General features: G+C 40.2%; 2 protein-coding genes across 4 annotated transcripts in view; one reads left to right on the forward strand and one right to left on the reverse strand.

Annotated features, from left to right (window-relative positions):
* LOC124110769 (serine/threonine-protein kinase mTOR-like) overlaps positions 1-3585 on the reverse strand; it is a 115206-nt gene extending 111621 nt beyond the window's left edge. For all 3 annotated transcript variants that reach the window (XR_007220412.1, XM_048394351.1, XM_048394352.1), the window contains exons 1-4: positions 3458-3585; positions 1763-2008; positions 913-1148; positions 44-145 (exon numbers count right to left, since the gene is read on the reverse strand). Coding sequence is in view for 2 of the 3 variants with exons in the window: in XM_048394351.1 (XP_048250308.1) it covers positions 44-145; positions 913-1148; positions 1763-1988 (564 nt within the window). In the remaining variant the exon portion in view is untranslated. The remainder of the gene's footprint in view (positions 1-43; positions 146-912; positions 1149-1762; positions 2009-3457) is intronic.
* Positions 3586-3702: 117 nt separating this feature from the next.
* LOC124110768 (ubiA prenyltransferase domain-containing protein 1-like) lies at positions 3703-8249 on the forward strand. Its single transcript, XM_046470161.2, has one exon. The coding sequence runs from the start codon at positions 4011-4013 to the stop codon at positions 4980-4982; it is 972 nt and encodes a 323-aa protein (XP_046326117.1). The 5' UTR covers positions 3703-4010; the 3' UTR covers positions 4983-8249.
* The last annotated feature ends 6523 nt before the right edge of the window (positions 8250-14772 follow it).

Here is a 14772-nt window from a genome sequence, read left to right on the forward strand (position 1 = left end):
AACAAGACGAGACAGTTGTGGGTGCATAGAATCCCTGGCTTACCTTCACATCTCTGATAGCATTGAAAACTGAGTCAAAAAACTGTTGAACTTGTTGGAAGAAAAATGTGGGTGTGTTATCAGCAAGCTCTTTCAGCACAAGGACCTGAAAAATAAGTTGGAAAAACTGTTTTAAGCAGGCTAAGTAATTCAACACAACAAAATAATACTTTATGATTCAGGAATTCAGAACCAGTAATTTGAGATGTAATAAACTACTCTAATAAAATGCAGATATCTGATTGGCCAGTCACTGTCTTGTAAAACCCCATACAAGATGGTTAGCCAGCCTTCAGAGACATCTCGACGCTAGGGCAGAGATGGGTAAGTTGGTGGGTACTGGGTAGGACCCGGAAACTTGGTTAGTCATGTGATATATTATTTAATGACAATAACAATAAAACTCCATGCTCACACAACAAGTCTACAATGTTCACATGGAAACTGGACTTTTATAGTCAGTTAACTCCCTTGCCTCGGGAAGATGTATGGGTGTATGTGATTTTACAAACTGGACATTCCCGTTCACCCCTCGACACTTAATCACCTGGTGTACAAGCCCATTCAGCGTGTAACTTCCTGTACATCCTGCTAGTGGCACATGTAACTCACCGTGCCAATATGAGAACAATATCAAGGCAAGGGACACAAAAAGTGGTCCCAAACTGTGTCGGTATGGGGATTCAAACCCAAGTCTTTGGCATGAAGTGTGAATGCTGTAACTACTAGGCTTTCTCAATGTGCTATAATATTAAATCCAAATAATAGTTCATTTTATCACGATTGTTATTCATTGTCCCCAATTTTACATCCATGCTATATATATATGAAGGGATTTATGACATCTGAACATACTGTACAATCTCCACCTACCGCAGCTTGCCTCCTCCCTTCAATCCTGTCTCCTGTCAGCCATTCTAGTGCTCGCTTCACCTCAAACTCAACGTACTCTGCAGCGTATGTGCCAGATGCAAGTGCCAGAATACCAACAGCCTTGGCTGCCATTTCCATCACGACAACATCATTTGATGGCAGCAAATTGCGCAGATAGTTTGCAAATCTACTCATTCTTGTTGATGTATTACCAACATCCACGCCAATCAGGCTCACTGAAAAAAACAAAAAAACAAGGATAATATATAGCCTCCAGATGAAGTATTCCCAAACTATCATGTTGTTTACATCATATTCCTATCATGTTGATCAGATCTCACAGAGCTTGTTTGCCTACATTATTTTTTCCCTTTCAACATGGTGAGTGACTGAATTGGGTCTAATGCCACTTTCAACAGTATTCCAGATATATCACACAAACCAAGATTCAAAAACACAATCAAATCTTTCTCGTGTGCCTAAGGATGCAACTCTACACAGCAGTCTTAGTCCCTGTGTCTCCTTTTAACATGTACAATCAAGAAAAATTCAAAAAGTATTTATTACCATATTATCACCCTGTTCACTGTTACTGTTACCATTAGGCATCACAAACATGTTTAGTTGGCTCCATTAATCAAACATGCATAAGATTAATATTACAAAATTATGACTTTCCATTATCACTCTTTAAGTGTATCATTGACGCTCAGCATTCCGAGCACTATTGTCAGTACGAGTTTCTTTAGCCTTATTTACATACAAATTGCTACCTTGAATTACCCTAAATGGGTATAAATAATGAAACCAAAGATTGTGTGATCGCTCTGAAATTGCATTGATCACGAACCTATAGCTAAGATTCCACCCTTCCTCTCATTCAGATCTGTGCTAGACACCATCTCGAAGATATGATGGTTGAACTCATCCATGAAGGTTGTGTGCTCCTCTACCGGCATCTCACGCAGCTCGGTGCTGACAAAATGGTGGAGGTCATTGGCAGTCTTGATGCGGACCTCTTCATTTCGATTCCTCAATCCAGATATGAACTGGTTCATGACAAGTCCAGTTGACATGGTTGAAGGTTCAGGCTATCCTAGAATTGCATTAGACAAATGAATCTTACACCATGATCATGATGATACACATGACCACAACAGAGTTCCAAGTAATAGCCAATCCCACCATCCGTGATGGGCTATTTTCACGAAGGAAGGCTGAAATACAAATACTACTCATACTGTGGACGGTCATATTTTTTCTGTCAATTAGTTATACATAATCTCCATAATGGCTATTGAGTACAAAAACTAAACAATCTTAATTCAAGTTGGAAATAACATACAACAGAAGGACTGGTAAGATTTTCTAGAAGCTATGTGGTCTCGGGAAATTTATTTTAAGTCAAGTTACTTATTTGTTTAGTAGATGTACATCTATGTTTGACTGAAAACTAAATAGCATGAAAGGAATCTTATCTTATATAATAAGACAAACTGTAACTTTTAAATATTGTAAGAACATGACCTATTGATGAATTGAACAAAAGTACAACAATTTATTTTTTGGTATACTATTAATGTGTGCAATATATAGTTAGGTCATGCTTATTGACCATTGATGTCATTAATATAACATCAAAATGAACAGACTTTAAAAATTTAATAGTGCAGCTTTTTTGCTGGCTTGTTTTCAGGGAGACAATTGGGCAACATATACATAGCAATTTCTTTCAGTCACTAGCATGAAAAGTTTTAGACAAGCTAAAATATTTAGTGTTCTTTTTCGCATTAGAATCAAAATGGAAGTTTAACCCCAGGAGCTTGACACTCTTTGGATTCTGGTATGGCAACTATCAGTTACTGCATGGTCTTGTTGGACACTCCCTTGCCCAAAGTTGTTTGTGTAGAGACTTCTCACAAGAGTCATGGTCGTAAATATTTTACATGCACTTGGTGCATGTAGACATAAATATTAGATTACATTTTTCAATAAATGGTTGCACTGGTGCATGTTTTATATATAGCTAAATTGTGCCATGATATGAAGGTAATAACAAAACCATAAATCACAAATGGTATGCTGATAATTTGTAGTTAGCAAGTTTACATCACACTATTATTTACAGGTTGTTGCTTGTGATTCTAAACTTCTAACAATGGGTTAGAATGGGTTCCTGGCATCCTATGCAACTAATGGATCTGGTGGTCAGGCTCGATGACTCCAATGCATGTCATTGTACCCAAAAATCATGTCCCTAGACTAGGCTGGTCCTGACTATTCATTACCATGTTTAGCCTACAGGTCAGCGTCGTGTCATTATGGTGTTAAGCAATTAATCACTACATTAGGAATGTTGGAAAGTTATGCTCTGCTGATAATGTCTATGAGTCAAATTTGGTTTGATCACAATTAGCCCAAATAATCATATGCCCCGCCCATGTTCATGACAGGAACACTCAACTCAAAATCATTGGGAAACTGTTATTTCTGTTGTTTATGGAGGAGCCTTTTACATTATATATGACATGTATGGTGCATATACCTGTTGTTTTAACTCCAGAACTTTAGAAATAATTCATTGTTTGATGAATCATAAGGTTACGAATTCTTGTCACCCGAACAGACGAGGCAAAGTTCTTGCTCTCATCGCCATGTTGTTTTAACTGACTCCTGTCTATGTATATACTAAACGCGCATAACTAGCAGCGCGTGCCAACACTGTGACCAGTTTTCGGATAAACGGGTTTCATTCTTGGTTCGCTCAGCAAGCTTAGCGGTTTACTTGTTTAAGTAGACAGGAGCCCAGTTAAGTTATTGACTGGCATTACCGGAAATAATCACAAACGGGAGATTTCCGTCGAAATAGTGGTTTAGCTGTGTATTCGCGTATGAATAGATGGCGACTATACTTACAAATTGCATCCCATCATTTATAAGTTCATATTGGCACTTATTAATAACATTTACGCACTTCCGGTGAATACGCAACATGGCCGGTTGTTGCAGATGAGTCGTGTGTGTTGTTTGATGATAGCACACATATTTACGTTTATAGCGGGACTGATATATAATTCCCTGTGGCCATATCAGGCAAAATGACAAAGAAGTTCGTTAATGGCGTTCAGAAGTCTGAAGTAAAGAATGGACGGGTAAATATTCCACACAGTTTCCAAAGCCAGCTGTCTCAATACTTCGCTGCCCTTCGCCCGTGGTCATTTACCGCCTCCTTCACTCCAGTAGCACTGGGTTCTACACTGGCATTCAAGACATCGGGCACTTACGATCTGAGTATATTTCTTGTAATATGTCTTACAGCGCTCTCTGTTCACGCAGCTGGTAATCTCGTAAATACCTACTTTGATTACACAAGAGGTATTGACAGTAAGAAAAGTGATGATCGAACATTGGTGGACCGTTTGCTGTCTCCCGCGGACGTCGCCTTCCTGGGAGGAGTATTTTATGTGATGGGCTGTGTGGGATTTTTGTTGCTCGCCTTCCTTTCACCAGCCAAGATGGAACACATAGCGTTGATCTATTTTGGAGGCTTGTCGAGTAGTTTTCTGTACACAGGAGGAATGGGACTAAAATATATCGCCATGGGTGATTTGGTGATTTTCTTTACCTTTGGACCTTTGACAGTGATGTTTGCATTTTTATGCCAGGCGGGACAGTTATCCCTCAGTCCATTTTTATATGCGATCCCACTAGCTTTGAACACTGTAGGAATTTTACATAGCAACAACACAAGGGATATGGAATCTGACAAGTCTGCAGGTATAATGACAATTGCAATTTTGCTTGGACGCACCGGATCCTATCTTTTATTTGCAGCTTTATTATTTGTGCCTTATATTGTCTTCATAATGATGAGCTTACATTGTACAAAATGGATGCTACTACCAGTACTTTCAGTGTTTCTTGCTTTTAGATACGAAAGAGAATTCAGAAGTGGACATCTTCTTGGGATGCCTAAAAAAATGGCTTTGTTGAATTTGTTTATGGGAGTGATGTACGTTTGTGCTTGCTTCATGGCTGATAAATCAACTTTACCGAATCTCCTCCTATAAGTATGTTCATTTGGAAAGATACCATTCACAGTAAACAATAAGAAAAGAAACTATCAAGAGAAAATTAGTCTTGAGTGCTTTGAATGTGACCAGCGGGGCACATATTCCAAGTGTTTTAATGCACATGGCTCAAGCAGACCAGATTAACACTCACATTTGCACTTGGAACAGAGTTGTCTATAAATGTATAAACATTCAGACGTTGAAAGATAACTGGTTTGCCCACCCTTCAACCACCTACAGTACAGTGATCTGAAACACTCACTCAACATATTTATGAAGGGGGTATTGGCGATAAATAAACCTGGACTGCAAAAAGCTGTGATGAAACTTTTCCTGAACATGTGGAAGTTGCAGTGAATCTTGGGATGAACTTCTTTGTATGATCTGAATCCATATTTCATATCATCAACCCACTGGAAAAGAATGCAAGTGGTGGCAGTATATTGAACACTTCGGATGGTCTCCACTTGATTACGATCTCAAGTGTCCATGATCATCCAAGTTGTACGCATGTTACTATCGTGACTCTGGTAACTGTACTGTTTACAACTTATCATCATTCATTATGTGTCACTTTGTTTTATGGATATGCCTTGGATTGAATTTGAATATTGAAGTTTTACACTGTTAGCATGGCTTGTGATATATTTGAGTTTGACTAAGTCAGTGAATATTGGTAATGTCAGTAATGTGTAGGGACAAAAATACAAAAACTGTTGTTTATGGTTATTTCCTTTTGCATTTTTAATAGATTGAACGCTGTTATGTGTACACATCATGATGTTACCAACACATGTTTTGGGGACTAATATGAATAATATATGTTGCCATCATGCCCTTTCTTTTGTTTTGTTTGTTTAGCGGTACTCAAAGCAATATTCCAGCCGTATGATGGTAGTCTGTAAATAATCGAGTCTGGACCAGACAGTCCAGTGATTGTCATCATGAGCATCGATCCACACAATTGGGATATGATCACATGGATCATTACCTTTTTGCTGCAAATGTCAAGGATCTGGATTTGATTCCTCATATTTTGGTATCATGGTAGTTACAGCATCCAGGTTCGATTCCCTACATGGGTACAATGTGTAAAGCCAAAATGATTTCTGGTGTCATATGGCTGGAATATTGCTAAGAGCAGAACTTACCCATGGTAACTTAGTTCCCTGAGAATCTGAAGAATGTCCACCTGCTTCCAGTATGTGCATGACAAGTACCAGTAGTATTTGTATGGAATGAATATCCTTCTCTAGCTTACAATGACTTTGCTGATTTGAGATTTACATAATGATTCAATTTAGAGCAATTAAGAAACTCATTCAAGTATAACAGAAATTTAGATGATGATATGCACATTATGCAGCTGATATCATAATGACTGTGATTCTGAACAAAAACATAGAATAAGAATGCAAATCGATTACAATTGTGTGGATTTTGAACATGTTGAAGAGAAAGGCCCTGAGTGCTCCTTTCTTCAGTATTGCTCAGTAAAATGATATGAAACTGAAAGTAGATATTTCTCGCTAATTGTGGTTAGGTGGTGAAAACTGCTGCTGTCGTCCTTTGATGGGAGCCCACCAGAGTAGGTGCAGTTTCAGTCATCCAGACATCTGTGTGCTGGAAATTCTACACATAGGCAGACTTTTCCTGGGGGTTGCCCAAGAAGTGATATGAACCTTATGATAAACAGTGACTAGTGGTGACTGCAGCAACCCCAGGCATGTATTGTGTGGATAGTTGTACAGCAATTTCTAAATCATTTTCAGGAAAATTTAGTGTTTCTGTTTTGTTGATTATTAATTTATTCATGTTAAGCTTACAAGACCAAAGAACATTTTACTAGACTCAGGCTACGTTTACATACTTCCGTAACCATGGCAACATAGCTGATCTTAGCCATCTACAAGATTAACATGACAAGGAAACACTTGCTCACTCTTAATATGTTGTATGCTTGTTGCTGAGGATGCTAAACACAATGCATGCTAGTCATGTTCTTAATGAACATGTTAAATGACACAAGTTTAATTGAATGGTTTTGAACATAATAGACTTAAAACAACAGTTTGTAGTTTGAAAAGGGTTGTTTTCAGCAGAAGCATGGGGATGTGAAACAGCATGTCATGGCTACAGTCATGTGACAACACTAGGTATCAAGTACCGTCCTCATCACAGGAACACGTACAGGGTTTCACCCTGACCTACAGAACTAGGGATCTAGAGGACCCCAATTACTAAATTCAATGGTCCTTTCAGGATATATGAGGGTCCTGTAAGTTAGTGAAACGGTGTATTGTACTGTAAGATCTAATAATAATCACTTGAACTTTACATGAAAATTATTGTTCGTCCCTTGGGACACAATATATATTTTTTCTGCATCCATTCTATACATTTGTGCGTACTGGAAGCGCATTTCTGTGTTTCGTAAAACACGGACTACATACTGGATTCTGGAATTCGTAACACAAGAAACTTGTTGGCCTCCTTACCTTGCTAACTAATAAGGGCACTTTATTTGATGTTTCTACTCACCATGATAACTAAACCATGTCAGAAACAACAAGGCAGTAACTCTTATGTAATCATTCATGGCTCCGGGAAGATTATTTGTCTCTGTCATTGCCATTGATTACTATTTGAAATACAAAGTTATGTTAACTTATTAAAGTGGTTGTTTAACAACAGTTTTCAATGAGGTCATATTCAAAACATCAGCAATATAGGGGATGTTTCAATGTACTGATAATCTTTCAAGTAATACCACCGTGTGAACATAACGAACAGTGTTTGAAACCAACCCCGCATGAGGGCCATTATAATGATGAATATTCATGATGTTGAGGAGTCCATTCAGAATTTATTTGCTCTTCCAAACATTTTCCCATTTTCTTGTGTATATGGAGGACATATTTTTGAATATAATTCACCCAATCGATTCTGATGAGCAAATATGTAACTTGTGGGCTATTTTTTGTTGTGGTGCTGTCATTTTAATCATGATAATAAACATAAATGGGATAATGTGCACATGGACATGCAATGATGGACCACTGATGTGATGTTGAGGTCCTGCTGTTGAAGTGGAGCCCCCTCCCCCCTCTGTATTGGGTGTGTTGCATGCTGAGAGTGACTATGTAAAGTACCAATAGGATGTGAATGTTGTACTTCGGTATTGTGTATGTTTCCATCCTGTGCAGTGACATGATATAGTGCCAATGTAAGTTATTCTGTCAAATAAAATCTGAAGAACTTAAATTTATTGTTGTTGTCAAATTGGTGACCTAGCATTTTGTTACATGCCTAACATCCAGCATGTCAACTTAAACATTTTGCAGAAAATCATTGAGTTGTGGATAATCTTCAAGAATCTTCTTATCAGACACCAAGGATCGAAACATTTTTTTTCAAGCTGGCAAGCACAAGCCATGCTTGTCGAAAGAGGCGACTAACGGGATCGAGTGGTCAGGCTGGTGACTCAATTAATGAATGTCATCGTATCTCTACTGCGTAGATAGATGCTTGGATGTCAGTCACTGGATTGTCTAGTCCAGATTCAATTTGCAGACTGCTGTCATGTAGCTGGAATATTGCTGGGTACGTCGTTAGTCAACAAACAACAATGACAAGCTACACAGGAGCATGTCCATTGGCGACATGCTGTTTGCAGTTCCTTCTTTAAGGTGTCCAGAAATTAAATCCTAACTAAAGTTACAACAATAACAAAACTTCTGAAAAAGAGGTTTATTGCCAAGCAAAAGGGCACCTGATATGAAAGCACTGGTCATGTACAAATTTAAGCTTTCAGCAGTGATGAGGATTTGTACATATAAAATCCCATCAAATAATGTTGATATTTTCACAACTGGCACAGGTATGAGTTGAAATAACAATCTTGTCAGATTATATGAGGAGATAGACATATTATAGGAAAAGAAAAGCATGTATTTATCTTGTATTTTCTTACTGACCTTAATACTGATTTATAGCATAACCATGACATGAAAGTGATAGTTCACTTGGTGAAAATATTGATTTTTTTTTTTCAAATCAATATCTAACTACTAAAACAATTATTATTAATCCAAATAAATATTTCAACACAAATATATAAAATTTCTAATTCTCATGAATTTTACTGTTTCTTTATATAGCACCAACGATAGGACTCTTGAAAAACTAATTAGGTACGTCATGGCCTTTATTGCTACTAAATCAGGACTAATTTGACAGCTTCAAACTACAAAGCACTGAGATGGTGTTTTACATGAAGGTGAGCTGAGATTGTAGTGCAGGGTGAGCTGAGATTGTGGTGCAGGGTAAGCTGAGATTGTAGTGCAGGGTGAGCTGAGATTGTGGTGCAGGGTGAGCTGAGATTGTAGCGCAGGGTAAGCTGAGATTGTAGTGCAGGGTGAGCTGAGATTGTAGTGCAGGGTGAGCTGAGATTGTAGTGCAGGGTGAGCTGAGATTGTAGTGCAGGGTGAGCTGAAATTGTAGTGCAGGGTGAGCTGAGATTGTAGTGCAGGGTAAGCTGAGATTGTAGTGCAGGGTGAGCTGAGATTGTAGTGCAGGGTGAGCTGAGATTGTAGTGCAGGGTGAGCTGAGATTGTAGTGCAGGGTAAGCTGAGATTGTAGTGCAGGGTGAGCTGAGATTGTAGTGCAGGGTGAGCTGAAATTGTAGTGCAGGGTGAGCTGAGATTGTAGTGCAGGGTGAGGTGAGCTGAGATTGTAGTGCAGGGTGAGGTGAGCTGAGATTGTAGTGCAGGGTGAGGTGAGCTGAGATTGTAGTGCAGGGTGAGCTGAGATTGTAGTGCAGGGTGAGCTGAGATTGTAGTGCAGGGTAAGCTAAGATTGTAGTGCAGGGTGAGCTGAGATTGTAGTGCAGGGTGAGCTGAGATTGTAGTGCAGGGTGAGCTGAGATTGTAGTGCAGGGTGAGCTGAGCTGAGATTGTAGTGCAGGGTGAGGTGAGCTGAGATTGTAGTGCAGGGTGAGCTGAGATTGTAGTGCAGGGTGAGCTGAGATTGTAGTGCAGGGTGAGGTGAGCTGAGATTGTTGTGCAGGGTGAGGTGAGCTGAGATTGTAGTGCAGGGTGAGCTGAGATTGTGGTGCAGGGTAAGCTGAGATTGTGGTGCAGGGTGAGCTGAGATTGTAGTGCAGGGTGAGCTGAGATTGTAGTGCAGGGTGAGCTGAGATTGTAGTGCAGGGTGAGCTGAGATTGTAGTGCAGGGTGAGCTGACACTGCAAAGCAGCTCCTGAGAGTGAGTGAGTGTACACCACTAAGGGCTGGGACAGGTACTTGGGTACTCGGGTTGGGTGGGTACCATCGGGTGCCTACAGGACTACCCGGGCCCATGCTTTTACATTGATTTATAACAAAAATTCACAATAACTCCATGGTGACATTACAAGGCACTAATGTTCACATTACTTTCTGACTATGCACACATTTCTTTTATCTTTTATATGTCTGATTGGTGATAAAGCATATGCATGACTAGATTGTTTTATATGTGTATCCAGATACTTTATGCCAGGCCTCAGACACAACAAATACCAGTTGGACATTTTGTACCCAACTCTTGAGACCTTGAGCTGGTTCCTGGGTGGGGTCAGGTAATAGGGGGTGGGGTCACTGGGTATTAATTTGGACTCGTCCCAGCCCTATCACCACTTACCCCTTTCAAGCAATATTCTAGCAGTACCTTATGATGGCTCTTCACATTCTGCAGAAAAAAGGGAATCACAAATTCCATGTATAAATCTTCATGTGACTAGATGATGGTATCATGCAATATTCAATTTTCATTAACAAATTGACAAAATCTAATGTATAACATTGATTCTTTGAACATATACTCTCAATATATATTCCGACATATCCAGTCAGAGATGAACAACTGATGCATCGACACATATCATATATCAACAGAAAATTTAACTGACCAATATCCAAAAACAATTTCTGTTGGAATTTCAATGTCTATTGTGTTTCGATAAGAGTTATGTCTCTTTGACTTATGTGAGTGAGTTGGGAGTAACGCCGCTTTGAACAGTATTCCATTTATATCACGGTGTGTCAGTTTAATGTTTGAGGAAAACCTGAAGTGATGCAGGTCTCAGACATTTACCACTTTAGTGAAACCACGAGCATTGGTATGGTGCTGACAAGCCTAGAAACATAATTGGGATTCTGACTATGTTTGTCGTAAGAGGCGACTAACGGGATCAGGTGGTCAGACTTGCTGACTTGGTTGATGCATATAATCGATCCCAATTGCTGGATCAATGCTCACGATGTCAATCACTGGATTGTCTGGTCCAGACTTGATTATTGAGAGACCACCGCCACTCCACACCCTGCTCTCTGTGACCCACATGTTCCCTATGCTATACCCTTGCTTGTGGCCACTCCACACCCTGCTCTCTGTGACCCACATGTACCCTATGCTATACCCTTGCTTGTGGCCACTCCACACCCTGCTTTCTGTGACCCACATGTACCCTATGCTATACCCCTTGCTTGTGGCCACTCCACACCCTGCTCTCTGTGACCCACATGTACCCTATGCTATACCCTTGCTTGTGGCCACTCCACACCCTGCTTTCTGTGACCCACATGTTCCCTATGCTATACCCTTGCTTGTGGCCACTCCACACCCTGCTCTCTGTGACCCACATGTACCCTATGCTATACCCTTGCTTGTGGCCACTCCACACCCTGCTCTCTGTGACCCACGTGTACCCTATGCTATACCCTTGCTTGTGGCCACTCCACACCCTGCTCTCTGTGACCCACATGTACCCTATGCTATACCCTTGCTTGTGGCCACTCCACACCCTGCTTTCTGTGACCCACATGTACCCTATACTATACCCTTGCTTGTGGCCACTCCACACCCTGCTCTCTGTGACCCTCATGTACCCTATACTATACCCTTGCTTGTGGCCACTCCACACCCTGCTTTCTGTGACCCACATGTTCCCTATGCTATACCCTTGCTTGTGGCCACTCCACACCCTGCTCTCTGTGACCCACATGTACCCTATGCTATACCCTTGCTTGTGGCCACTCCACACCCTGCTCTCTGTGACCCACATGTTCCCTATGCTATACCCTTGCTTGTGGCCACTCCACACCCTGCTCTCTGTGACCCACATGTACCCTATGCTATACCCTTGCTTGTGGCCACTCCACACCCTGCTCTCTGTGACCCACATGTACCCTATGCTATACCCCTGCTTGTGGCCACTCCACACCCTGCTCTCTGTGACCCACATGTACCCTATGCTATACCCCTGCTTGTGGCCACTCCACACCCTGCTCTCTGTGACCCACATGTTCCCTATGCTATACCCTTGCTTGTGGCCACTCCACACCCTGCTCTCTGTGACCCACATGTACCCTATGCTATACCCTTGCTTGTGGCCACTCCACACCCTGCTCTCTGTGACCCACATGTACCCTATGCTATACCCCTGCTTGTGGCCACTCCACACCCTGCTCTCTGTGACCCACATGTTCCCTATGCTATACCCTTGCTTGTGGCCACTCCACACCCTGCTCTCTGTGACCCACATGTACCCTATGCTATACCCTTGCTTGTGGCCACTCCACACCCTGCTTTCTGTGACCCACATGTTCCCTATATGCTTGTGGAGAATACACAACACACCACCTGTATCCCTTCAATCAACCAATCAATCATTTTTGGCTGAAAAGCTATTGACTTGTATACAACTCATTTCAATCCCGATTACAATATTCCATAGAGGGCATCACTTCTTACAAGGGACAGTCGAGATGTCTTCACCCTACACTTGACAATGGTTTATGTGTTATACAACATGTGAATACAACATGTATCTCGCTAGGCCAAATTTGCCTCTGAAACAATATACACAATATCCTCATATAAGAACACTCATATTAAGGTTCTTGTGGTTTTACAATTCGAGCCGAAATGTACAATCATAAAATAAAATAAAAGTTTTAAATTTATTTTTATTTGCCCCACCAATCCATCTTTGATTTGTGAAATAATAATTTACAACTACAAACATAAAGTGAAATTATGTCACTATGAACTTTATATCATATATATTACTGTAAACTGTTTAAACATTCTGCATTTCACACAGTATTAACATTTACTGTTTTATACAAAACAGATTGACCCAAACAACCAAACATTTTTATAACATATAATATATTGTCATTTCCACCCAAACCAAAATCTGTCAACCCTAAAAAATAGAGTGTGTAGCCATGGTAACCATTATTCTAAATATACACGAGAGAAGCACCATGGTATGACATGCCTCTTACACTAGTTACAGTACAATCACAAAAACAGTGTTGCCAGATCCAGTCAGTTGCAGTGAACATATGTTGATTAAATCTGGACAGAATATACACACACGCAGCATCATATAACAGATATCATAAAACAGATTGCACCAGTGCAACTGTAAAGTACATATAAACCACAACTTACAATTTATCAAAGTGAAAGTCACTGTAATTAAAATCAGATGCTTTACTCTGATACAACAGCACTCTGGAATAAACTTAAAGGGGCACTGATCTAAAGCAATTCCCCAGGACTGGTTGTTGCCTTTGTTATTGTTTTTTTTTTATTGTGAGTACCCAGATGATACACAACGCAACTGAGCGTGACAAGAGACTTGGCTACTGTCTGCAAGGACAGCTAAATATACTTGGAGGCAATATTTGTTTTACTCATTTTTGAACACTGATTGGTTAACTATGATCTATAAAGATTTTGACAAAGGGTGCATGTTAATTAATTTCTTCAGCCTAAACAGACAAAAACAACGGCGGAGCTCATCGGATGTCTTCATTTGGAAATACCCCTGATGGTTATAGTTTAATAATAAAAAAATATCCATGCAGTGAAAGCATTTTCGGATTTCGGATTGCGTCGATAATACGATTACTACTCCCTCGTTGTCATCCACGTTTTCTGGTATACCCTACACTTGTGTATTTGTCGTCATTCACTTGATGCTCAGTTAATGAATTTATTACAGGTATAATTAGTGGTGGCACCACTTAGATTACCTGACAAAGGTTCCCATTTGGCATTTATTGTGTCTGGGGTAATTATTCAATCTAAATCCAGGTTTGAAGTGAGGTGAAATGTGTGTTATGTAATATACACGTGGCAGCCAAGCAAGAGATGAATGATCAGTTGATTTACTTTTTTGTAAATCAACGGATAGTTCCTAGTCATCCAAGGATTAACAGAAAATGCATTGATTGATTAATCACTGTTATCTTTCACAGTGGATATGTCAAAAGTGAGTGTTTACATGTCTAGGTTTACTAAAACAAGTATTTGTCACAGAGTGACGAAATATCCCCCGCCATATACACCATAGTACCAAATATGAAGACAATCCAGCGATTAGTTCTTGAGATATTGTGGCAACACCCTTTTCTAACTCCAAAAGCAGATTTGCCTGCTGTGACCTTGAAAATGGGGTCAAGGTCACCAAAACCGACTGGTGTCTGCGGTGTCTGTATATACACCATAGTTCCAAATATGAAGACAATCGAGAGGTTTAGTTCTTGAGATATCGCGGCAACACCGTTTTCCAACTCTAAAAGCAGATTTGCCTGCTGTGACCTTGAAAATGGGATCAAGGTCACCAAAACCGACTGGTGTCTGCGGAGTCTGTATATACACCATAGTTCCAAATATGAAGACAATCCAGTGTTTAGTTCTTGAGATATCGCGGCAACACCGTTTTCCAACT

This window comes from Haliotis rufescens, unplaced genomic scaffold (genome assembly GCF_023055435.1).
Source record: "Haliotis rufescens isolate VD_foot unplaced genomic scaffold, xgHalRufe1.0.p SCAF_13, whole genome shotgun sequence".
NCBI lineage: Eukaryota > Metazoa > Mollusca > Gastropoda > Lepetellida > Haliotidae > Haliotis > Haliotis rufescens.